This window comes from Indicator indicator, chromosome 2 (genome assembly GCF_027791375.1).
Source record: "Indicator indicator isolate 239-I01 chromosome 2, UM_Iind_1.1, whole genome shotgun sequence".
NCBI lineage: Eukaryota > Metazoa > Chordata > Aves > Piciformes > Indicatoridae > Indicator > Indicator indicator.
In genome coordinates, this window is record NC_072011.1 from 15,884,044 (window position 1) to 15,911,467 (window position 27,424).

At 37.5% G+C, this 27,424-nt stretch overlaps 1 protein-coding gene across 1 annotated transcript in view; it reads left to right on the top strand.

Annotated features, from left to right (window-relative positions):
- ADGRG6 (adhesion G protein-coupled receptor G6) overlaps positions 1 to 25,665 on the top strand; it is a 105,335-nt gene extending 79,670 nt beyond the window's left edge. Inside the window, exons 16-25 of the mRNA XM_054393684.1 lie at positions 3,459 to 3,575; positions 4,704 to 4,749; positions 6,416 to 6,522; positions 10,723 to 10,850; positions 12,086 to 12,354; positions 13,869 to 13,983; positions 14,972 to 15,255; positions 20,321 to 20,422; positions 22,234 to 22,386; positions 25,487 to 25,665. Of these exons, the coding sequence (XP_054249659.1) occupies positions 3,459 to 3,575; positions 4,704 to 4,749; positions 6,416 to 6,522; positions 10,723 to 10,850; positions 12,086 to 12,354; positions 13,869 to 13,983; positions 14,972 to 15,255; positions 20,321 to 20,422; positions 22,234 to 22,386; positions 25,487 to 25,665 (1,500 nt within the window). The remainder of the gene's footprint in view (positions 1 to 3,458; positions 3,576 to 4,703; positions 4,750 to 6,415; positions 6,523 to 10,722; positions 10,851 to 12,085; positions 12,355 to 13,868; positions 13,984 to 14,971; positions 15,256 to 20,320; positions 20,423 to 22,233; positions 22,387 to 25,486) is intronic.
- Positions 25,666 to 27,424: the final 1,759 nt, after the last annotated feature.

The following is a 27,424-nucleotide window of genomic DNA, read 5'->3' on the forward strand; positions in this document are numbered from 1 at the left end:
TCACAGCATTTAATGAGTTACAGGAATGAGAAGGTGATGGCAGATGTAAGCACTAGAAACAATGTTACGTTCAGAGTGACAAAACAGTGAAAATGGCAAAGTTGAATTAAAGGCTGCAGATTCCTGTTACACGAGAGAGAAACTTTTTCTTAGAACAATCTATGGAAAACTATATTCCAGGTCCATATAATCAAAATAAAATAGACAATTATTAAAACAGCATAACATTTGTTAAAATGCGTTAATATAAGTCCTTGATGTTCAGTGGAGCCAAGTTCTTTTCTGTCAGAAGAGATTTTGTCTTCCACACTTCCAAGTACTCTTTTTTTCTGTTAAAAGAGTTGATTGGTCATACCCATGTGGCTACTTAGTTGGAAACTCTAGGCTGAGAGACATCAAACAAAGAACGTTTGATTCTATATATACAGTTGTTCTTCTCATACATGTGTTCTTAGAAGCACACTGTATTTAATATGAAATAAAGATAACAATACTTGTGCCTAAAATCTAAAGGGGCTCAGGAAGATTTGATCTTTTCTCTTTTGGGTCCCATCACAGGATAATTATAAATAGTTCTGGGTGGTACATGCCAAAAAATTAGGAAATATTCACAGCTTGGGGAAAAAAAAACACACAGAAAACCAACCCAAAACATACTTATTTTGAAGGAAAAAAAAAGAAAAAAAAGAGTTAATTAAAAAGGAAACATTGTTTCATAGTGAACTGTAGGCTAAGCCTCAGAAGATTTGAGTTTGTTTTCCCATTAGTGACCTTTGGCTCTTGTGCATCCGCAGAACTCTGTAGTATTGTATTGTCCCTATATTATCATTTTTGTTGGCAGTGTATCCAGATTCTTCAGATAATCTAGGCAAGAAAATACCTCTGACCCTCAGTTGCCTTCTGAAATACACCCCAAAGTATCTTTATTTAAAATCGTATTCTTTTTAAGCCTGCTTTTGACAAAAAAGGGATGGATATATTTAATAAAGAAACCAGAAGAATACAGGTGGTTTTTATCGTAATGGCATAAAATCATATGAAGTCAGAATGTGTCCTTTAATGGTATTAAAATGTATTTCTAGAGGATACTTTATAAGTAATTAAAAAGCAAAAACCAGGAAAATTTGCGACCACGCTTCTTTCTATATTATGTGTTTTTCAAACTGTCGCATGTGATGTGTTCAACAGAATTCATTCAAAATGTGCAAAACTCAGTAAGTCTAAAAAAACCCACAAGTAAGTAAATAAATAAATGCTAAAAATAAAGCCTAAATATAAATTGATACAGATGCCAATTGAAATCAAAATATCCATTAGTATAAATGTGTTTCATAACTATATTTATTCCAATTGCAATTAAAAAAAAATCCCATTGCTATTAGTTGTATTATAAGCATTCCACATAACAGTGAAATATCTTATCTTACAGCATTGGAGGGTTTTTTAATTGCAGCTGAAAGAATACTAGTGAGTTTTATCTTGTCAGTCATTAATATCTGATCATTGTATTACTTAGAAGACAATATGACAAATTGATGTAAGCTATTCAAGATGAGATTCATTTCACCAAAGATAGGTGTGTTCAATGTACATACCCATGCCTGAACTGCTGTCCATAAGTTGCTTTCAAGGCTTGTCAATGGAAAAGAAGGACTCTGTTGAGATGTGACACCTCATCCTAGTGCAGACAAAGTGTTCTTTGGAACATCCTAGTGTTCTCCAGACAAAGAAGCATAGTGCAATTTAAGACACCCCAAAGTACAAAGGCATTTCTGGCAGACATGCAACAATGAACCTGTAAGAGATGTGAGATTTTCTGCAGTAGCAGCTGGAAACTGGACAGGAGATTTATTTTTAGGCAACCCATATTCAACCTAGGTGTATAAAATAGGTGGAATAAATTAGGCCCTGGATGTACCAGTGTCCTGTCACCAACTATGTTAAGAAATGCTAGAATGGATTCATGAGTTCTGAGACAATGATAATGTCCAAATATGTAAATGTAATGTAGGCTTGACCAGTTTTATTTCATTGGCAGTAGCCTCAGCATAGCTTTACTTTGTAGCTCTATATGGTTTATAGTCTAAAGACTTACTGCTAACTTTAGTTGAGCACAGCCTTGTAGCTAAAGAAGCAGTTATCTGCATTTTATTTTAATACACACATTATTTCTATCCCTTTTTTAGGACAGGTAAGAATATATTAAATTGCCTTCCCTGAAGAGACCATCTGATATTTTCTTCTCTGAAAAGAAGTTTTTGTTATCTGCTAGAGACAGAATCCACTGAAACCCATAGAATTCTGTCCAAAGGTTTTCATAGACTTATATTGAAATTTAGGTTGTATCCATGAGGTTTTCTTTAAGCTGAATGCTCAGGAACTGTCTAGAAAACTGCATTTTCATTCCTCTGCACTTTTTATGTTTTCTGTAAATTAAATCACAAAGCTCCAGTATAATCTGAAATGGTTCTTAAGAAATTAAATATTATTCTAAGAAAAATGTGCACTAAATAGCTAAAGCTATTCTGTCTCTCGAGAGTAGTGGGATCTTATGAACCCAGTGCTGAGCTGCTACCTGACATCTTGTCAGGATGACAAAACCCCTAGACTGAAGGAATCAGGGAAGTTCAGGAGTTTGGCAGCCCAGATTTTTGGAGGAAGAGTGAGGGGCAATAGATTTCATTTGATGTAAGATCTGCCACAGAGAGTGACCAAGTTTACCAGCTTTCCATAAGGCCAACCAGGCATGTAACTATGCAGGTTTCAATGGAAGCTCATTTAAAGGAAATAAAGCAATTCCATTCTAATAAAATCATCAATCCAAGGAAAACTTCTCTTCCAGAAATCTCTTAGCATGGTGCTTTTTCACTACAGGTTAGAAAGGGTATTGCTCAGTGATAGTGTCAATCTTCTATTTAAATTCCCATCAAATAAGACCTCGTAGAAAATGTAATCTCCTACAATATGTGACATTGCTTTGACTTTACCTACAGCTACTTAGTCATTCATTGTAAGACAGAGAGTGATGCAGCAACTATATACAGAGAACAAATTATTTTCCAAATACTTTGCATCTACTAAAAAGGATAGCATCAACAATAAGATAAGAAAGGTAGTTCATTCTTGTTGATGAAAATGAGCTAATAATGTCTACACTGTTTGAGTTACAATTTTGTTAGCATCAGACATAATGATTAAAAAGGAAACTTCTACCTTCTAACCTCTCCCTACAATGTGCCTATATACGTTTATGACTATAAGGAAAATACGGAAACTTCCATGAGACAAACCCATAATTTGATTTTATAAACATAGTGTTCTTATATTGCGTGATCAAAAGTGTAAAAATGCTGACAACTTATTTATTCTGGCACACTGCAAAAATGAAACTGCATGTGCTGGCTTTTATGTTGTGTGCTGTGTAAGCATTTATTATATTTTTTCTGAATCTTTCAAAGGATGCAGAAAATCCTGCCAATTTGACCAGTTTTGTGGTGGCATGCAGTATTGGAAACGTAACCATTCAGGATCTTCAGGATTATGTGAAGGTTACAATTAAACATACCAAAGTTCAGGTAAAATAAGATTTATTATTGAGGAATGTAAGTTATGTATAGTAAAGGGTAGGTTATATATAGTAAAGGGTAAGCATATAGCCTGATGGATTTGAATGAATTTTGAGTAAGAACAGAAACTCAAATGGAAATAAAATTTCTAAGACAAAAAAGCCCAAATAAGTAAGCAAAAATGAAAACCAAATATTACCTCTGCCATCCTCACACATTCCAATTGCATTCATGATCTAACATTTATCTGAAAGAATGTTGATTCTTCAATTTCTGTGACAATAACTGTGGGCAAAACCTCTGTTCATGACCATGTTCACTACCAGTGACTAAGGACACGATTTATTACACTGGACCTTTAAAATTACTTAAATTCTTTGGTCAAACATGAATTGATTTGTTAATAGTTTTCCAAGTTATTTTGTCATTATGTGGTTTTCAACAAAGGAGGAATGGACTGGGCCACGTTGTTAAAAAAAGACTGTGATTAATATAGGGAAATACAGACCACAGGCAACCTTTTGACACACACTGTTTCAGTTAACAAACATGTGAGGTTGACTCAGTTCTCAGACATGTTGTCAATAGCTCCTCCAACAGAGACATTAGTACTAGAGAAATTAAGAAAGTAGATGTTAAAATGCAATACTTAAGTAAATTGTTTATGAGAACCTGGTTTGTAAATTGCTTTTCTCTTGCATTTCATTATAATGATTATTCTGCAGCCAGGCAAAACAACTTACACTTAGGTTCAGCAGGCTTTTCACATTTTCAAAGCCGGTTACATAGAGAATTCACTGAGAAGTCCTAAGGAAGAAAACATTTAAAAGTATTTAGACTCTCTAAACACATACTCACAGATGGTTTTAGTGAGACAATAAAACTTCATTATTCTGTTGATGTGGAAAGGGAACGGCACAGAGGAACAGTGGTCTAGATTTTGTAATCGGGGCAGATCTGTCTTTTTAGCAGAATAAATTCCAATTTGACACAAGATGAAATTTGAACAATCCAAATAATGTTTATTCTTCTGCTTGTTGACAAAAAGATAAATAGTAAAACATGTTCCAAATGTACATGTTGATGAGATTTGTGTTTGAAAAGGTGTACAAAGTCTACTTTTGCATGTGTTCTTAGGAAGATCCTAAGCCTACCTGTGTCTTCTGGGATATGAACAAAAATGGTGAGTTTAAAAATACTGTAATTTCTTTTATGTGGAGAATAAAGATATATTAAGTTAAATCAGTCACAGTCTTGGCCATTTTACTTCTTAATCCTTGCAGAATGAGATGAAGTCTTCAGGTTGTATCATTTCTTCTGGTTAGTACAGTTGCTTGTAACAGCAGATGTTAAATAACCTTTTTGAATTTTTTTAACATTTTAAATTTGTAAAATAAAATTATCCTCTGTATCTGATGACAGATTTTCACTGATCTGTCTGTGTGTGCAAATTAAATAGTAATGCCACTCAGACACATGAAAGGTTCTTACTCATACTTTTAACTCATAAGTTTGAAAACACTGGGTTATTTAATTAGGAGATTGTGCCCGTTACACATCTTAAGCTGGTTTGTCTTTTGAGGAAAGTTAGAAACTACATTGCACCCACTTCTTCCACCCTATAAATGGATGACAGTCACTCTGATGAGGTCCCATATGCAGACACACATGAACAAGGCAGTATTTTAGCTCATTCTTCATTGCTACTGCCTGTGTGTGATTTTATACTCAGGCTCTTCATTCTTTGCACATAACATTCCAGATCCTTCTATTTCAGAGATCACTCTGAAATGCTGAGATGCTACTCTTCCCCGTGTTGAAACAGAGAGTGGAGAAGTAACTATCCTTAGCAGTAGGATTTTGGGTGGAGGGGTTTAGTACAGAGAGTATTGCGAGAAATAAAATTTACCGTCCAAAGTTGTAATTGAAAGCAGAAAATTCAGACAGAAGAATCAAGGAGAATGCAGAAGGATAAAAATGAGGGGGAAAAAAAGACTAAAAGAAGCACTTTAATGAGAAACACAAAGGGAGAAAACTGTTCTCAGTGGCTGCTTGAGTGGGGAAAGTTTTAAGTAGTTTTGGAAGATCTTCACAATTTTTTGAGAGATCCTGTCTTGAATTTGAGGTAAAGTTACAGGGCCAGTCAGATAATGTGATGAATGTCTGGAGTTGTGCAAAAATTTCATTTAAGAGTTCAGAGCATGTGAACGATATCACAAAATGAGTTAGTATTTTAGCAGGGGAAAATGGAAAGTAATCAGAAGTATAAATTTTACTTTTTAACATCTAATTAACAAAAAATAAATTTCCATTTATTTTTCAGAATGGGCTTTTCAGATGGAATGAGTAGGGCGTAGTTTACTTCATGTTTTTTGTTAAGGTCTCAGAGGATCCTTCTGCATTACATGCTTCTGGGGAAGGACAGGACTGCTCCTGGGTCACAAATGCTTTCATGTGCCTGGGGATATATGGGTAGGAGGGTGGCAGGTACAGATATCCCATCACTGTGGTAAAAGAGAGTTTAAAAACTATCTTATTGTTGGATGAAACTAAGGCATGACCCAGAAAGTAGTTCTCTACTGATCTCTCATTCACCGAAAGACTCCCTGCTATCTATAGATATCTATTGCTTCTGCTCAGTACTCCATTACTGGAGTGCTCATGTGGTGTGATTCCTTGCAGAAACTGGGAAATGGAACACTTGCTTCTGTCCTGATTGTTTTAGTGTAAATTCATTCAACTTGAGAAAATACTTCTGCATTTGCATGAGATAAAGTGAGGAATCTGTTAAAAGAGAGAGTGACGTGAGTTTGTTGGAAAGAACAATTTCTCCTCTTTCATTTCCACAGGTGGCAATGGTGGCTGGAACCCTGAGGGCTGCCAAGTGGGCACAGAGTCCAATGAAAATGAGACCATTTGCTTATGCAACCACCTCACACACTTCGGGGTCCTAATGGTAGGCAAACTCCCTGTTCACTAAGTTATCTTTCCAAGAAACTGCAATGCAGTTTTTGTCTTGGGTGAAGACAACTCTCATTTTTATGACTTGTGTTACTCCTTTTGCACATAATTTTTAATAATATGGCATCATTTTCCTCCTTATTGTCACTAAGTTGTATTTTCACAACAAAATAGCTAGCGATAAATACTGAAGAATGATGTAATGAATAAAGTTAACAATGAAAGTGTATTACTATTACCATGTTTTTACAGGTGGCTAAATACTGTAAAATAAAAAGTAAAATATGGCGGTATGAGTATTCTAAATTTTGAAAGTATTGTGCCCCATAAGGAGTTGAGATTTCTGAGTGATCCCAAAATACAAAAAGCGTATTATAGCATCCTACTTCAGCAGACTGAGAGAAGTGAATCTCCCCCTCTGCTCTCATGAGACCCCACCTGGAGTGCTGTGTTCAGCTCTGGGGCCTCCAGTGTAAGGAAGACATGGACCTGCTTGAGTGGATCCAGAGAAGAGTCACAAAAATGGTCAGGGGGCTGGAGCATCTCCTGTATGAAGATTGGATGAGTTGAGGTTGTTCAAATTGGAGAAGGAAAGTTCTGGGGAGACCTTAGAGCAGCTTTCCAGTACTTACAGGATGCCTACAGGAAAGAGTGGGAGGGACTCTATTAGAGAGTGTAGTGATAGGACAAAGGATAAGAGTTTTAAACTGAACAAGGGTAGATTTAGGTTAGATGTAAGGAAGAAGTTCATTATCGTGAGGATGGTTGTGTGTGCCCCTTTTACTCTGCCCTGGTGAGACCACACCTGGAATACTCCATCCGGTTTTGGGCTCCCCCGTTCAAGAGATAGGGATCTGCTGGAAAGAGTCCAAAGGAGAGATACAAGGATGATTGGGGGACTGGAACATCTCTCCTATGAAGAAAGACTGAGGAAAGTAGGGCTGTTTAGACTTGAGAGGAGAAGGCTGAGAGGGGATCTTACCAATGGCTATAAATATTTGAGAGGTGGGTGTCAATATGAAGGTGATTGATAGTCTCTTTTTGGCAGTGCCCAGTGACAGGACAAGGAACAGGAACTAGCTGGAACACAGGATGCTCCATCTCAGCATGAGGAGAACCTTTTTTACACTGAGGGTGACAGAGCACTGAAACAGGGTGCCCAGAGAGTTTGCAGAGTCTTCCTCTCCAGATGCAATCCTGTATGGCCTGCTCAAGGTGATCCTGCTTTGGCACAGGGGTTGGACTAGATGATCTCTACAGGTCCCTTCAAACCCCTAACATTCTGTGATTCTGTGTTCAAGGACAGGTTGTATGGGGCTTTGAGAAACCTGGTCTAGTGAAAGGTGTTGCTGTCCATGGCTGGTGGTTTGGAAATAGAAGATCTTTAAGGTCTCTTCCAACCCAAACCATTCTATGATTCTTTGAAAGCTGGGATATGGCTGGGTGAAGAAGAAAGTCAGGGACTGTAAAACCAAGGCCTAGTACTAACATTTCCAATAGAAAAATGGAAAGAGCTGATCTTAATGAGGCCTAAGGTGCAGAACATCCCTGTCATTTCCCTTAACAATACAGTCTGGTACAAATGACTTGCATCTGAGATGGGAAGGTGTAACATAAAAGGAATGAATGGGAAACAAGTCTACGTAGTTTTGAAATTTCAAAATCTGGAAAGCAGCAAGTTGTTTTCAGAATAAAAGAAGATAGGAGAAAAAGTTGAGGTGCTGTTTTAAAAACAAACAAAAAAAAGACTTGTATTGCTAGGGAAAACGGTCATGGAAAGAAAAATATCCTACAGTCAATAAAACCGCTGATGGAAATGAAAAGTCAGGGGAGCACAATACTTCCCTTTCATCCTGAGATTTAAGAAGTTAAATGTAGGTTTCCAAATGTGACCAGATTTATATTGATCTAATGATAAAAAGTATGAAGCAATAATTTCTTTGGTGAAATGTGTAAGCCTTGAACTTGCTGTAAATTTGAACTTGCTGTTCTTTTATAAATTTAATCAGATTTGGGGATGCCACACAGTACAGGCTGCCTCTTGGAGGAAGTCTCCCCTCTGAGGGGTGATATGAAATATATAACTCTACTCTTTCAGAGCCTTAAGCAAAGTCTCCAGACTGGATGTCTGAGATAAGCAGAGAGCAGCCTATTAGGGAGATGCATTCAGGTACCTACAGTAGTTTGCATGTGAAGTGTTTTTGAGGGGAAAAAACTCCCAGTATGAAAAAGATGGAACACTGCTATCTTTTCTTTTTTTTTAAAGATCAGAAGTGGGCTGAAATATCTCTTCCCATCTGAAATTAACATACTTTGGCCTCTGAAACACACTTGTTGAAAAGGTGTTTGCCCCTGATCACAGCAGTGGGGGTTTATTTGACTTGTCAGTGACACGTAGGACTTAACCACATTAGGGAGCCATGTGCACTTTTTCAGCTTTGGCCTTTCAAATCCTCCTTAATAGAGCTGCTCTCTTCATGTCATGCTCAGATGTAGATATGAAAAAGCCACAAGATTTTTGTCTTTTTGCAAGCTAAATTGTGGTCTTGTTTCATTTTTCATCCTCGAAGGGAGAAAAAAAAGGGCTTTCTTCAGGATATATTCAATGAGTCCCTTCTCTTCCCTGAACGCTTTTGTGGCAGTAGGAAATAAGGCAGAAGTTCTTTGAATCAGGGCTATGTTCCAACAGTTTTGACCCTTCTAATTACTTTCTCATTTTAATAATCTTTTCTGACTTTAATTTAGCTATTAAATTATTTTCAAATAGGACTCTCCTTATACATATATAAACTGTAATATAAAGTTGGGACAGAGTATGAAAAAAATGCTGCTTCCTTTTTCTATGAAGAATGGCAAGTTTTGTAGCATTTTATTAATTTCTTTTTGCTGGATGATTTTACTATGGACAACAGTGACACTGTAGAATGGCACCATTATGTTTCAGTATTTGCTTACATTTACTCCACAGTGATATGGATCCAAACATTCTCATTTTTTGTTCTCCTTAAAAAAGGAAATGACATTGGCATTTATTCTCAGACAGTATGGTGTGGCAATTGCAGTTGGACAGAAAACTGGAAAAAAATCCTCAGAACGTTCCTGCTCCATTTCCAAATTATTTGTTTTTAATGCTGTCTATGTCACTATTTTTCTGACCAATTCTATTTATAACTATAGTTTGCATGTCCAAACAGACCATAAAACAAAAAAGCAGTATCTTGCCCTCGGTTTCACCCATACATGAGTTAGGGACATTGACTCTTACACGTGTTTAATGTTTAAGCAGTGATGTCAGAAACTCCCAGAATATTGCACATTTCAGTATGAATAACTATAAATTACATTTTCCTAAATCTTGCATCTTCTTCAAGAGAGCAGTGGAACTAAAAAGTTTGAAAAGGGGAGATTTTTCCAGAGAAGGACATTAGAATTCCTGATACTGAAATATAAGGTTTAGTATCAGGCTCTGTCTACTTGCTGATCACAGCAGTTATAATTCTTAAAGTGCAATGTTTTGGATAGAAATGGGAAGGAATTAAGAGATGAAACAATTGTAGACTAAGGTTACTCAGTAAATGTGAACCTTAACGTCAGGATTATAGCAGTATTGTTCTCTCAAGAGAGACAGGGATCTGCTGGAGAGTCCAACAAAGAGCTACGAGGATGAATGCAAGACTTAAACATCTCTCTTATGAAGAAATACTGAGAGAACTGGGGCTGTTTAGTCTTGAGAAGGCTGAAAGGGGATCTCATCAGTGTCTCTAAGTGTCTGAGGGGTGGGTGTCAAGGTGAAGGTCATAGTCTCTTCTTGTTGTTGCTCATTGATAGGGCAAGGAATGGTGAAGACAAGGTAGAACACAGGATGTTCCACCTCAACATGAGGAGACACTTCTTTACAGTGAGGGTGATGGAGCACTGGAACAGGTTGCCCAGAGAGGTTGTGGAGTCTCCTTCTCTGGAGACTTTCAAAACCTGTCTGGATGCGTTCCTGTGTGGCCTGCCCTAGATGATCCTGCTTTGGCAGGGGCGTTGTTCTAGATGATCTCTGAAGGTCCCTTCCAACCCCTAATATTCTGTGATTCTTTGATTCTGTGAAAGTGCTTTTGAGTTTTACTTGACTAATTATCAAGAAAGAGTGTTGTGTTCATGGAAGAGGTGTTTGCTATAACTGATGCCTCTTACCCCTCTCACACAGGATCTTCAGAGAGCTGCTGCAGAAATTGACCCACAGAATACTAAGGTCCTCACTTTTATCACTTACATAGGCTGTGGGATATCTGCTATATTTTCAGCTGCAACACTTCTGACATATATTGCATTTGAGTAAGTATTAGTTCTGTGGAAAATATCACAAAGAAAGTACCTGTGTGTGATGAATAAAATAAATTAGTTAGAAGATTAGGGTGGTTTATTTGTCTAGGAAGGGAAATCTATGTTTAAGAAAATAAATATGCAAAATCATGGTCAGAATGTTTTTCAAAGGAACTTAAGATCAGACTCTTTCCTCCTGTTTCCAATGAATGTGCTTTGCTGCTCAGCCCTGGGAATAAGGCTCATGTGTCTCAAATTTTTCTCTTTTGGGAGTACAGTATCCTCTGGTTTCTGAACAGATATGTATTATTTTAAAATCTGCAACCAGGATTTTTGTAAAAACAAAACTTGCCTGTGTAAGCATAAGAAGTCTTAAGAAATTTCCAACTAGAATAATTACATTTTAGAGCCCTTCAGAAGGCAGTAGAAAGAGAAATAAAATGAATTTGTGAATTGTTGCAACAATTTCAACAGCAGTCCTACTGAAATAGGAAAGTGACTCCTGGGAATGTTAAAGTTTTGAAGTGGTACAGTTCTGTGAACAGTGAAAAGAGAAAATGAAGTCATAGCAAACAAAGGAACCATTCTATCTGTAACAGGACATCACAGTGTAGCTGCTAAAGAAGAATAGTGTGCTAGGGGGCACAGGAAAAGGGATTTTCAAGTTCTAAATATCTCCAATAATTGCATTCTTGTATTATTACCTATGGTATAGTGTTCTAGTCCAAGGTAGCAAAATTTGTTGTATTGCCACTCAGTTCATGCATTTCAATGTGCATCAGTTAAAAAAGAAAATTGATTTGATCTTCAGTCTTCCTAAAACAAAAAGCAAGGAAAGCTAACAAAACCCCCCACTGAACATAAAACAGCAAGTGCTGGACCGTATATTCTAAAAGTTAAGCAAAAATTTACGTATCAAATTATCACAGATGATCTGGTCAGCTGTATTTTGAAAGGTTTAATTTTCTTCAGTTCTTTTTTAAAGTACAAAACACATTGCATTATATTTGATTTGAAACGTTTGTGCTAATAAATCCATTGCTAAAATATTGTGGTAGTTAATTAGCTCATTAAGGACCCAAAGAAGTAACTTTCCCCCACCACATACAGCAGATAATCACACTATGCTTTATTGCCACAAAAGCTCTATGCTTTTATTTATGTTGTATACTGATACACCCAACTGCTCCAAGTGGCCTGGGTGATTGAAGCCAATTAGTCATATGCATTTTCATTTCTCTCATTAGGAAGCTGCGAAGAGATTATCCATCCAAAATCCTGATGAATCTGAGCACAGCCTTGTTCTTCCTTAACTTGATCTTCTTGCTCGATGGTTGGATTGCATCATTTAATATAGATGGCCTCTGCATAGCTGTAGCTGCACTTCTGCACTTTTTTCTTCTGGCCACCTTTACATGGATGGGACTGGAAGCCGTTCATATGTACATTGCCCTAGTGAAAGTGTTCAACACGTACATCCGGCGATACATACTGAAGTTTTGCGTCATTGGCTGGGGTGAGTTCAGTAGGTGCAATATTTACATAGCATGGCTTTTGAAATGATGGGATATAAAAGCTATCACAAATGCAGAGCAGGATCAAAATCAGCATGGCGATTCCTTTCCCCCACCCTTGGCACTGCTGGCATGCAGCCAACCCTCTCTGTCACCATGCTCCCCAGTATAGTTCTTTGCAAATACACTGCAGCTGGCACTCAGCGCCCAGAGCAGCTCACAGTGTGAGGAGTTGCAGAGAGACCAGATAAACTGGTCTTAACTTTCCAGAAAGTCCAGAATGGGAGGGGAAAAATGTTACTGTCATATCAGAGATGGAGAGTCATGGCACACAGAAAGTTCAGAAACTCTTGCAGGTACTGCAGAAACTTTCAATCCAGCTTAATGTTTCTTTCTGATAAATACAAAGCCCATGGCCGGACTCAGAAACAACCAAAATTTCCTGTGCTTCAGCAAATTGTTTGAATAAACCACAGAAAGATCCTGCCTGCCCAAAGCAGTGTACACAGCAGGACTGAAATGGAAAATGTAATACTGAAAAATAACTGCAAGGCTCAGGCAGCAAGGCTTTTTTTCTATATCAGGAATCTGTGCCTTCTGTCTGAATGCACATATTGTGTTTGAAATAATACAACACAATACAAAACCATTAACCTCATGACTAGAGCACTGACCTCAGTCCAGCTGATAATTTATGCCTTTCCATTGGCAACTAGCATCCTTTTTGGCAACCTCAGCAGAGGACAAGGAATGAGCAGTCAGAAAAGCAAATTAACCTCTTCCCCTTTGAATCTGTTTTATCATAGCAAGGATAAGACATGTAAATAAGGCATGTCAGGAAACATACATTTTTTCTGTGTGTGAGCTGTACAGAGTTCTGCAAAGACTTCTCTCCCACATAGCTGTCTATGGTCCTACAATATTTCCTTTATCTCATGAAAAAATACACAGTTTACTTCATTTTTGGGAGGACACGTTTAAGTAAATGATACATAATGCTGTAGAAAAAGGCATTTACTGTTGAGAGAAGCAGTGGAGAAATTATAGACTTCATATTTCCCAGTTCCCCAGCCTAATCATGCAGCCCCTAGCATCTATGAAAAAAAAAACTCTTAGAAAAATCACAATACCATCCCTCCATTAGATCTGATTTTTGTAATAGTTTGTTAATCTTCTTACTATGTTATGAGAGCCTAAGTGCAATTGCAAATTTAGCTTTAGGTAAATAAAAGAGATTATTTTAATTTAGTTTCCATATTAAAATAACATTTTCTACCTTACAGAACATTATGAGGCTTATTCATTAATATACGTTAAGTGCTTTGAAAATTTTATATATTTGTACTTTTTTGACAAAGTATTTTCTTCTACTTCTGAGTGCAGTTTTCTGATGTAACTACCTAGGATACTCTGTACTAAAACAATAAGGAGGGAGATATCAATAATTCAGCTTTTCATGGTGATTTTGAAGGTTTATGAGATGTGAAAGCAAGCTGCAGGTTTTCTTGTGTTACAGGTTTGCCAGCTCTGGTGGTAGCAATTGTTTTAGCAAGTGCTAATACAAATACAAGTCGTATTTATGGCAAAGATTTATATGGCAGAGATGCTAACGGGCAAGGAGGAGATGACTTGTGAGTATTTAAATCTCTTGCAATTTGGCATTTACAATCTGAAAAATAGCATTGGTCAGATTGCTTTGGAAAAGTCAGAGGTGTGTTGAACAAGCAAGGTGGTCAAAATTATCTTCTAAATTGCTTGAATCTGAAGTGTGAAGAAGGCTACAATAAAAATTGGAAGGAAACATGCATTACCCAGTGCCAGGTACAACCACTCCTCTATCAAAAGGAAAAATGTTAAGATTTGTCATGAAAATAAAATAAAAATAACACGTGGTTTGGTTTATCTTAAATAAAAGCTCTATCTTCAAGGTAACAGCAAAGAAAATATTAGTATTAAAACAGTCTCCTTTGTAAATATATGAGACTTGTCAGTAGCTTTCTATGTTTTTCTCTGGATGTCCAGGTAATAATCTGCAAATGTCCACTTTTTTATATGACTATTACCTCATTTCCTGTTCCTTCTTTGGGAAAAGTGTCATTCTGTGTTTTTATTATAGTATCATGCTAAGCATTCCAGCAGTTTGCTGCTATATGGATAAACTGTGTCTCTTACATGAGAGACTGTCAAATGGCTCTCTTAAAGGACTATCCATCATCCTCCTTCCCCAGAGATGAATGAATTCTCCTTTAGATCACATGGTAGAAAGTTGAGATTTTGACAAAAGGTCTACATTTGCCCATTCTGTAACTAAAGCTTCACACACATGGAATTGATGAAGGTACTCATATGGAGTCTAAACTTTCCATGATTGCGGTTCCCACAGCTTGTATCAGAGGTCAGGTTTCCTTTTAATTAGTTTTAACTAAAATCAGGTGCAAACCTCAGATTAAGATGCCACTGGGCTTCATACTTTTTACAAACAGTAGAGAAAGGTTTCATTTTAAAGTATAGCACAGCATCAGTTGTATCAGATATAGACTGATTTTCCTTGTAGTCATACAGATAATTGGCAGATAGTTTGCGTTATCTAAAAGTGATTATTTTCATGTATTTTCACAGCTGCTGGATCAAGAGTAAAGTTGTCTTTTACGTGACTTGTGCCGGCTACTTTGGAGTCATATTTCTGATTAATGTTGCCATGTTTATTGTGGTGATGGTGCAAATATGTGGGAGGAATGGGAAAAGAACTAATCGGAGCCTGAAGGAAGAGATTCTGAGGAACCTCCGTAGCATGGTCAGCTTGACCTTCCTCCTGGGCATGACTTGGGGCTTTGCCTTTTTTGCCTGGGGTCCCTTAACTCTTCCTTTCATGTATCTCTTCTCAATTTTCAATTCACTGCAAGGTAAGATGAATTTCTGTTCTGTGAACAATTAATATTCCAGATGTTGTTATTCTAGAAACTATTATGTCCAGCAATTTGGCTTGGGAGCTCAGATCCAAGCTCTTTAGGTTTTCGCTTGATACTAAACCGTCATTAGTTTCCGTTTATGTGGAATAATGCTACCAACTACATATGGGCTGAATAGCTGAGTTAAATGAATTGTTTCATGATCTTTTCCATAAAATACACTGTATTATAATAGTGCTATTCCTACCTAATGGTTTGCAGTAATCTCTGTTGAGACAGATGCCATACGACCTTCAAGATTTCCTCTCATTGATTGTAACAAATATAGGAAGCTGCTTCCCTTAATTTATTCCTGTAGGAAATCTGTAAAGCTCATAACTATTTTATTACAGATTCACAGATTGCATTAGGTTGGAAGGGGCTCTCACAGGTCATCTTGTCTAACCCTCTCCCTGCAGTGAGCAGGGACATCTCCAATTAGGTCAGGCTGCCCAGGGCCACATTGAGTCTGATCTTGAATGTCTTCAGGGATGGGGCCTCAAACACATCCCTGCACAACCTGTTCCAGTATTTTGCCTCTCATTATAAAGAACTTCTTCCTTATGTCCAACCTACTCCAGTTTATAACCATTGCCCCTCGTCCGATCGCTACAAGCCCTTCTAAACACTCCTTCCCGAGTCTTCCTGCAGGTCCCCTTCAGGTTTGGAAGGCTGTTATAAGGTCTCCCTGGAGCCTTCTCTGCTCCAGGCTGAGTAGCCACAATTCTTTCAGCCTCTCTTCATAGGAGAGGTGCTCCAGCCCTCTGATCATCTTTGTGATCCTCCTCTGAACCCGCTTCAGCAGGTCCATCTCTCTCCTGTCTTGGGGACCCCAGAGCTGGACACAGTACTCCAGGTGAGGTCTTACCAGAAAAGAGTGGCAGAATTACCTCTTTGGATCTGCTGGCCATGCTTCTTTTGATGCAGCCCAGGATGTGATTGGCCTTCTGGGCTGAAGTGCACATTTTGAGGCATGAGAAGCTCATAAAACAAAATTCAGCCCTATTTCAGTGTGGCGAGACAGTACAGAGGTATGAGATGCTCTTTGGTTCTTTAAGGAACATCAAACCACTGTTATAGTCGTCTTATTTTTGTTTCCTTTACTGAAATTTTGAATATTTGACTTTTCCAACATAGTTTGTCCTTCTGAAAAATGTAATGGAATGGTTACAAATTACAGAGTTATATAGTTGACATTTAAAATACTTTCATCTCAGATCTAAGATTTGCGTATGCACCAAATGACGTAAGAATGTTCACCTCCACTTACTCTACCCACTAATAAAGAAAAACAAAAAACATGACAAAAAGAAAAAATAATAAGGTCATTGGAAGAACATATGTTATACCACACACATATTGATATAAAAAATAAATCTGCTCCCCCCCCAAAAATCATAAAAAACCAAACCCAAGAACGTCATTGGGGGAACATGTGTTGTCCCATACAAATATTGAGATAAAAAAATAAATTTTCCCAGCGTCAGCAAAATACCTCATTTTTATGGGAAAAGTACTTAATATTACACTGTTTAGATTTTATCTGTTACAGTTTAGATGTATTTACTGCACTAGAAGATTTATTGAGCTTGGAGTTTGATTTGGTTCAGTTTCAATCTAAAATGTAGGCAATATGGCAAAAATTGTTCAGATGTGGTGTTCTTACTAAAGACTTCTTTTCCAAAGGACAGATTCTGATACTCCCCTAGCAGCATAATGAACTATTTGCTCCAATATGCCTGTGTTAGAAATTTAGATGGGCCTAGAGAGATTAGAACTAAGGGAAGAGCATGAAAAAATATTAAAACTCTGAAAAACATGCCAAGGATCAAATTAAAGAAGTTCTCTATAACCAGAATTTCCAGTGCAGTCAATTAAGGTTGTATGTGCATAGTGCATGCAAGGTTGACCACCACTGTTAAAGTCTCTATGGGACAATAGCACTCTTTGGTGGAAAATGAGTATTTGGAAGGCAAATAGGTCAGGAGATAAAACTGAAAAGCCTGAGGAGTAAATGCAAAAAGAAGAGTGATGAGATTTTTCAGATTGTGGTAGAAATGATGACACAGTATATGCTCAGGCATGTCACATAGGGCACAGGATGATAGCAATTCCATATCTGAAAAGGCTTGATGCTGTGTCAAAAAGAGCTAGGCAAAAGTGAAGAAAGAAGGAAGATGTTTAAAGTCACATAAAACTTATGGAGTGCACATGCAGCTGTAAGGGGATGGAATAAAGCAAAGAAAAATTTGAGATTTGTATCATGAGATTCAATGAGGTTAAGTGTAAGATCCTGCACCTGGGTAGGGGCAGTCCTCATTATCAACACAGGCTGGGAGATGATGTGATTCAGAGCAGCCAGGGAAAAGGATTTGGGGGTACTGGTGGATGAAAAGCTGCTCATCAGCCAACTTGCAGCCCGGAAGGCAATCACATCCTGGGCTGTGTCAAAAGAATCATAGCCGGCAGATACAGAGGAGGTAATCATGTCCATCGATTCTGATGAGACCCCAGCTCTGGGGCCCTCAACACAAGAAGGATCTGGACCTGCTGGTCCAGGGGAGGGACACAAGAATGATCAGAGGGCTGGAAGACAGGCTGCAAGACTTGGGGTTGTTCAGCCTGGAGGATAGAAGGCTCTGGGGAGACCTGATACCAGCCTTCTAGTACCTGAAGGGGGCCTACAAGAAGGCTGGGGAGGGCCTATAGAGGCATGCAGCGCTAGGACAAAGGGCAATGGTTTTAACTTAGAGCAGAGTAGATTTAGATTGGACATTAGGAAGAAGTTCTTTACTGTGAGGGTGGTGGTACACTGGAACAGGTTGCCCAGGATGGAGGCCCCATCCCTACAGTCATTCAAGGTCAGGCTTGATGGGGCTCTGAACAACTTGATCTAGTTGGGGATATTCCTGTTACCTGCAGGGTGGTTTGACTGGATGACCTTTAAAGGTCCCTTCCAACCCAGTACATTCTACGATTCTATTATTCTCTTATCAGGCAGCAAAAAGTAGTTCGGTATGCAAGTCTTTCATCATTATTAACATGAGCTTAATTATTGAGGCCTCAGTAAATATCTTTATTCTCTCAAGTTTTTAAAAACTGCAGAGTATTTTAAGTTATAGCAGCAGCCTCCATCAATGGTTTTCTGTGCACTGGTAGTGAAAAAGTAACTTGCAGCAACTACTGGTGTTGCTGTACTTTGCTATTTCATCTACATAGGAAATGATTTTTCTCTTTGACAGAGCAGAAAATCTGGGAACATCTCTTTTTTGGCTGCTTATTTTATATATGTGCCTGGACAAGCCAAACGCTTTTAAGTCAAAGCCAAGATAGATCCAAGCCTAGGGTCTGATTTGGCTCTGGGAAACAAAACCAAATTACTAAAGCACATTGTAAACTTAATGAATAATGAAACAGAGGAAAACAAAAATTGGAGATCAAGCCCAGACAGGGCAAAGGCAAAGTACTTAATGCAGTACATTCGTTTTCTATTACTATAGATACACAGATTTTTAACTATTCAATATGTTCCAAACATTCACCACAATTTAATTAAGCATCAGTTTAGTAAGTTTGTACCTGTGCAGAAGTCTTAAGAAGTACTTGGAGCCAGAAACTGCTTGTTTGTAAGCCTATAAGAGCTGCTAGTGATAGCACTGGAATTACTTTGTGCTTAAATCACACAGAGAAATATTTTACTAAATGCAGACAACAGTAACCATAAAGCAGCAGAGATTTCATATGGGGTGCCTTAAAGTCTGTTTGCCTTTCTTTAATTGTGCTTTTGCTTCTTTTTCCCCATCAGCTCTTGAAAAGTTTTGCAAAAATGTTTGATGACACAGCCTGTACCTAAAGTTAGCTGATCTCAGTGGTCTCTGCCTGGCCTGATGGCTGTAACCAAATACAAGTCCAGTTCAATGACATTCATACATGTACTCATACATTCTCAGCACTTTGGAGAAGAGAGGCTAGTTTTATACTCCAAAGTATTTTTTCCAAGCTATACTCTGACACTGTGTTTTTCCAGCAGAAACATAGTGGGCATTAGTATATAGAACTACTGAAGATGATCGCAAAGGAACAGTTTTAGAGGATGGCACTTAAGCATGTTTGCCCACGCTGTGTAGCATTTATTCATGCTTAAGATTGTAATCATGAGGGATTTGGCAATATCATTTTGCCATCAGTTGGCAAAGCTCAAGTTGGCTCTCTCCCAGGGAGTAAAACAAGAACAGGCTGACCTGAGAATGACGGAAGATTCCACAATCAGTGCCTGCTTGGGAGAGCCAGGAGCATAGAAGATTTCCAACTTCTATATTTAGCTTCAAACTATCTCTGTAGAATTATGAAATTGTACCATACACCCAGTTAAGTCCTTCTTTGCCATGTGGTAGATGCTAATCTTCTGTCTTGAAAATAAAGATTATACAATTGCATGAGAAATATGAACTCTGCCAAAACATTCTTGAACACATTTATTGTGATTACATGCATGTAACTGGACACCTAGTTAGCATTTATGAGCATATTATTAGCATTTTCATAATCATTTCAAGTGATGCATATAAATCCAAGTGTGCTTTTTCATAGCACTCTTTAATGCCAATTACAAGAATTCCAGTTTTGAAAGAATACAGGTGGATAAAAATATCTTCTTGATAATATGATAGTGCCTGGATTTACTTTGCAGTCTGACTCTTGCAGTCCTTTTGGGTATAAAATGCTCATTTGTTTCAAAGACAAAGCCTTTTAGTTATTTCCCTCTAAGACAAAAATAATAATTTAAGAAAACACACTGAGCTGGATCTAAACCAACAGTATCAATAAAAGGGGTCCTGTGCTCTCTCTTCTGATATCTCAGACACTTTTACAGCAGCTATGGGAAAGCTTTAATTAATTTAACTCTATGAAGCATAGATAACAATAAGAAAAATTTAAGATTGTTTTCCTTTCCTTATACTTCATAGCAGATTTTAGTTAATCTGTCTGTTCATTTACTGTTTATTTACTTTTGTTGCAGGTTTGTTTATATTTGTATTCCATTGTGCTATGAAAGAAAATGTGCAGAAACAATGGAGGAGACATCTCTGTTGTGGCAGATTCCGACTGGCAGATAATTCAGGTAAAAGCAATTCACAGCTTCCCTCCTTAGATGCTGCAATAGTCCATGAAAGTTCAGGCAACAGCTTGCTGTGTCCCTTCCAACCCTGACTGGTTCTGTGATTCTATGATTTTTGATATGCTGCAACGTTAGCTAGAGATGTGGAAAAATGGATTAATTATAGGCTGTCACTTCAGTAATAACAATTGCCAAGGGACTTTTCAGATACCGCTTCATAAAAAATTCTGAAGTATTTTCTTTCATTTTTCCAATGAAGAAAGCTGGTAAATTTTGTAGTGCTATAGGTATGATTTTGGAAGGCCCTTTGGACCCTTAAACAAAAACAAGCAAACAAAAGAAATAAAGATCCACAGGTTCAAACCCTGTATCATTCAAAAGCTAATTAATCCTGTTCTCCTATATTACGGTATGTTGACTGAATTGATGTAGGAAATACTCTGAGGCAAATACCGTTGCCTTTTCAAACTGCTCTGCCTTTCACATATAATTCAGACAGACCATTAGAGACTCAAAATGATAGGAAATGCCTTTAGCAGAAGCCTGATTGAGTTCCAGAACTGAAGTTCATCTGCAATTCTCAGAGATACAGAAGAACTGTTGGTTGTCAACATTTAGGACACTTGTGTCCTAAGTCTCCTGCACCTTTGGCAATCTCAGATGGCTTTAGACTCTTGTGTAGACAACTGTATCTCAATGACCAGGCTTGAAATCTACTGTTCATGTAAGGTGGCATAAACTCCAGATAGTCTTGCATCCTTGGTGTCCAAGGTTTGTTTCAAGGTTTTAAGTAACTGCTTTGCCATCAATATTTTTGCTTTGTCTTGCTCTGTTTTGTGTAGAGAGTGCATTCTCATTGTACAACATGAAATGTTTATGCTTTCGCTTTGTAGGTAAGAAAACCTGATTCATGACTGCAGAGAGATAGATTGGAGAAATAGTAACCTATTCCTTATAGCAATGGTTTAGAATAAAATTCTTGTCTTGGTTTCAATCAAGGCTAAAGTGGCCCTTTTGTCTTTGGTTTGTACTCCTCTTCCATTTTGTGAATTTCATTGAAGTACAGTGAATAATGGCAACAAGACAGTGTGAAAGTGTCTGTACTGACCTGCAAATATATGGTACCAAAGGAATTAGATACATTTATTTGACTGAAATTGGGACACTTGTGAGAATTTTTCAGTGTCAGTCTGCCTCAATACATTTTTTGGTATTAGTTATTTAATTTAATTGTGGAAGTTGTTCCAGTATAAAAACTGTTGTATTAGTGGTTAGGACAAAACTCTCCAGTTTTGAACTACTGAATAACCATTATAATCCATTGTTATTAATAGTGCACCGATTTGCTAAACCCTGTAACAGGAAGTGCAAATCCACTAGCATTTAGCATCTGCCTCAGTACATCAAGCCCTCAAATGGTAAAACCTCTCTAAATACTCCTGTCCATCCCTTTCCTATACATCACTTGGGATGTCTCTCCTGAAGTGATAAAACTTTGGCATTCTTATACAGCTACAGATTTTCACTGCTCTCCTGCATCCTGGCAAACCAGATCTTAGAGTTCTGCCATCCATCCAAATGACTGTTTAGACTGTTAGAGCTCCAATTTTAACTGCTGTTGTAAGCAGCAACATAAGTTAAGCTGGAATTTTTGTATTTCCTAAGAATCAAGGAGGCTACCTGACAGGAAAAGAACGGGTTGTTTGTTATAAGCTAGATTAAGAAAGACATCTGATACTTGAAATGTTCATAATTGAATAAATTAGGTATTTAGTACGTCTGGTAATTATGTAAAAAATTTTAATCATTTTTAGACTGGAGCAAAACAGCAACCAATATTATAAAGAAGAGTTCTGATAATCTTGGGAAATCCTTATCCTCTAGTTCTATCGGCTCAAATTCAACCTACTTAACATCCAAATCAAAATCTACAACGAACACATATTGCAAACGAAACAGCCACACAGGTGAGTTCTTGCACTGCAGCACAGTTCATCTGTAAATATGTATTTCCATGTTAAAGCTAGAGTGAGAAGATGTCACCTATTGATGTATTTTTGGTATTTTTAAAATATACTGTTTAATAGGACTCCTAACCTAATATATGTTGTATCAAATACATAGTTCCAATCTCAGTGTGTTCCCACACTTAACAAAGGAGGTGTGATGAAAGCAAATTTTGCTTTTTGTATTTAGCCTTTAGCCTTTCTTGGCTAAAAGAAGGTAAGTCTTATTATCCCATTGTAAACACAGAGCACCCAAAATAAAGAGAAATTGCATTCAAAATTGGTAATACAATCATAATTTGTAATGTGATGGTTTACTGAACATTAAGGGAATACCACATATTTTCTCTGTATTTTTAAAATTTTAATACATTTTGCTTTTGCATGTAAAAATGCACATTTTAATGTGGTACTCCAAAAGAATTGTTGCTAATTGGTTTTTAAATACTGACATTTCTTCTCGTGCTAAAACAATACAAAATAACATTGAGATTCTGATTTTTAATACAGCTAAACTTCTCAGTTTGATGTCTTAGCTAAATTGGAGGCAAATAATGTCATAGCTACATGTCTTGGCAGCTCTTGTTAATATGGTTATAATGTGCTCTCTGGAATTGACACAAGCATTCATGTGTTTGTGGTATAGATAATGTCTTCTAAGGCCCTTTCCTCATCAGTGGTGGAGCGTTACAGGTAAAGTGAGAATTGCTTTTGTTGATGCATGTTTTAAACAGGGTGGAGGGATGCTGCTTGCATGATGTCCTCACTGACACAAAGGACTTTGCTAATCAGTTCGAAATGCTGCTTGTTTCTCACTATTGTTATCTTGCACCATTGATGCTGAATCAGAGGATAAGCATGCTTCAAACTCGGGGTGTCTGCGCTCTGCTTGGGGCATGAAGCAATTGGAAGATACCATTTTAGAAATCAGACCATGTCCTGAAATTAATGCTTCTGTACAGGAGTCTGGGGAAAAAGAGATTAAGTTGAAACACCCATACACAAATCATACATTAAAAAAGCAAAACCAATCTGATGGAGTCCTAGAAATCCTTTTAGTCTTTTTTAAAGTTATTACAGGACTTTTAAGAGACTGTATTTCTATTTGGTCTACGGCCATTTTGAAATTAGTCCTCTAGCCATTATTTTTTCATATCAAATCTCTCCCAAAATACCTCTGAATGACAAACTGTATGTGCCCAAAAGCCATGTTGTGAACTGGTGGCTGACTGATGGATGCACCGACTGGGACACAAGTATGGGGTGGACCCTACTGGGTGGATACAAGAAATCACATCGGCACTTTGGCATTTTGTGGTGCTGCTGTCTATGAGTCTAAAACTTGTTGTAGATAGTACTTAAATACCATATATAACACATCTAAGAATTAGAAGTTAAGATTATTTCTGCAGATAAGTTGGTGGTGCAACTCCCAGTTACTTCAGTGATACAGGATTTTAACCCTGAACTTAGGTGTGAAGCCCGCTGTGCTAAAGAGCAGGGCTCCGCTGGTTCTAAGGCCTTTTGTAATTCCTGTGCATGCAAATTTCATGAGGAAATATCTGGTACTGAACAATGTTATGATGCCTTGTGAAAAAACATCTACATATCTACAAGGAATTTCAAAAGCTTTCCCTAAAATCTGAGAATTAACTTTTCATATTTGTAATAAGATACAGAATATGTAGAAAAGCTTTCAAATGTGATACCATTGGCTGATAAATGCATACATTTGGAAGGTACACAATACTCAGAAGTTTGCTGTTGGACATGGAGTTATTTGCTGCAATTCATGGACAGTCTTGCGTGCTTTGAAAACCTCATTCTGATGTGTCTGACCATGCCTGTTTCTTTTTTCATGAATGAAACTTTTGATTTCTCACTCCGCAATCCATTCCTCCTTTGCAGCACTTCATACTCTTTTATGGCTTGATGTAATGACTTCTGCAGGGGTGGGTTACTTTTCTGGTTTAGTTACATTTTTTCTATGAAAAAAAAAAAAGGTTTCGTATGAAATCATAGTTTAGGCAATACGCTGAATTCTTTGCCAGGGAATTTTTGAAGGTGATTTCAGCAAAGTCTTGTAAACAGCCATCAAAAATGTCACCTGTAGAAAAACGTTGCTTCGCGGGATCTTACTGTCAGCTTGCGACAGTCCAAACCTTGCCTGTGTTAAGAGAGTTAAATGCAGCTTTATTTACTACAGTGGAAGAGATGAGAAAGCTCATTAGGATATCGTCAAGTGAGACACAGGCTCTTTCCTTCTCGTTGCCCAGTACATGAGCTCTACCTACTGACTGCTCTCGGAACAGCAACAGCATTAGCCACTCTAGCAGATTTTCTCAGCCCAGCTGGGAATTGCCTTGATGTTATTTCTTTTCAGTTCCAGCCTTTGGTTATAGCACATGAACTCTGAAGAGATGCCAATTCTCTGCATCTTTTCCTCCACACAGTTGTTCAGTCCAGATCCTGCACGCTATGGAAAATACAAAGCACAAAGTTTAGTTGCAAGACCAGTTATCTGCTTTAAGATGCAAGTTGGCTTCTGCTGCATTCTGTGCTGAGTACATTATTTCTGTGCATAGCTTAAAAAACACTACTGTTTATTAAATTATTAAATTAATAATGTTGTATTAAGTTATTAAATCAGCTTAACTGTCATTTTCCACTACTTTATTATGTGGAGATGCTATTTACTGGGTGTATTGGAGGTCACCCCTGTTCCAGTCCAATTGAAATGTTTTTAGTTTGTAAGATTCAAAGCATCAACAGTAAGTTAATATATTAAAAGACTGTAGGAGTCAGTTATACTTTAGGCAAAAGAATAGCAGGATAATTGCAAGAGAGACCTGAGAGATCTTCCATAAAACCAGGTGCCTTGAAAGAATTTAGAAGAAACAATGCCAAGCCAAGCCAAAAAGTAGTTTGCTGGCTATTAGGTCACTAATTTCATTCATCAGTAGAGGTAATTCATGGCACATCTGTGTGGGAGTGACACACCTCTTAAGCTATGAGTTTCCTTAAGAAGCCCTAACTTCTTGTTGCTTTTTCCTCTTCCTAGAGAATGTTTTTCTTGACAAGGCATCTTCAAATTTTGCTCAAGAGGATGGAGAACAGACATCAATCATCCCTGTCCACAATGTTACTGTCAAGGTTAAGAGATACTGCAATCCTCACTCTGACAACTTCTATGAAAATATCATCATGTCTGACACATTTACTCTCAGCACAAAGTTCTAACTGTTCTTCTGAATTTTTTAAAGCAAAGTTTGTGTGGAATTGGGAATACTGAATGTCATAGTATGTGTTTAATTATTTTTCCTGGTTTTTAATGTTCATCTCTTAACAGCTTCCACTCAAGGACCAATTTCTCTACCTTTGTAACATTGTGGGAAAAGACAATTTTCCACTGTGGTATTGAGCTGTTTTTAAATGCATGCCAGCCAACAGCTAGTTGTAATCCTGTGTAAATAGACCCAACAACCTAAATTATATAGTTCAAACAGAAGCAAGTCTTGATTCCTGGGGAAAATAGTAGACCTGCCACACAGTATAGGCAAGCTCTTATTGAACAGTTTACTGATGGTCTTTTTCTTTTGAAAAGTATGGATTTTCCCTACAACACTTGTTAGAGTCTTGCTTCTTGACTGTCTAATGCTGTCCATTTTTTTTCATAAGTGAATAAAACCCTAACAGCAGTGTTGAAAGGGTTATTTTAAACCATATCTCACTAAATAGACTTAATCATGCAAACTATGCTTACCAAAACAGTATGTGCTCAAAATTCAGGCTATTTTGTATCCATGTATGTAGAAGCACACTTAGTACATAGATGTACTGGCTGAGAAGGGCATGCAGGTTGCTAATAACTCTTGCAAATATTAAGCCTGTTGGTGTACATGGAAGCAGGCAGTGGCATGGATCTTTTGCATCTGTGCAGAACAAGTACACAGGTAAATCCAAAGTTTACATGAAGTCATGTTTCAACAGTAATCGACTGGCATATATGAAATGTGGCATCTCCCATCACAGTCCTATATTTAATGTTCTTTTTCACTAAACTAAATAAGACATTCAACTCGATACAGATCTATAAATACATATCTAGATCTCTCTCCACATATATTTGTATAATCATGCAATAAATGTGACAGAGGAAACCACCATGTGTAGCACAGACAATCTAAGTACAATGAATGGTGCTAAAAGTTAAGTATTTAAAAACAAGGTCAATACTTTGTAAACCCCTGGGTTCTTTTGTCACTCTCTGTACTTCAGATATACTGTATGTATGAACACTTCCATCAGATGGCATTGCAACATTACAATAACCTGGAATACATTTAGCAGTAATAAATAAATAACAACTTTCTAGGCATACAACATTATCAGTATCCCTCTCCTGCCCCCCTGTTGGTTGACTTGATTGAGATTGTTTGGAGGCAGAGTTTGTTGAAACAGTGTTCAGGCAACATTAGGGAGTTCCCTACTGCTATACTGTGTGCATAATGACGATTGAGGTGCATATATGTGCAGAGAGCAGACAAAAACATAACATGCTTACTTGTTCTAGTCCCTATAAATGTGTGACACATTAGCATGTTGGCATGCCTGCCAAAAGTGCATCTCTCTCACTGCATGACAGGTGATACAAGCATTGTAACTGCACATGTCTCTGAAGGCATGGGACAAAACACCAAAGGTATTTTCAAATACTGTTTCCAGAGGAGAATATCTCCTAAGGGAAATGTTCATTTCAAAAAAAGGCTCTTTTCTTTTTAACCAAATTATCTTTAGCCAAATATTTAATTGCATTCAGAAGGTGACCATGAAGTTGTGCTGAGATTTTTTTCAGTTGGCAGGCAGGTGGATGTCCAGTGATTAGGGATGTGGATTTGTGCCTTTCTTGGCTCTTTGCATGCACTTTTGTGTGCAGAGATCATTTAATGCTGTGACTGCACAAATGGCATGTTTTCCCTGGCTGCAAAAACCTGGTGAG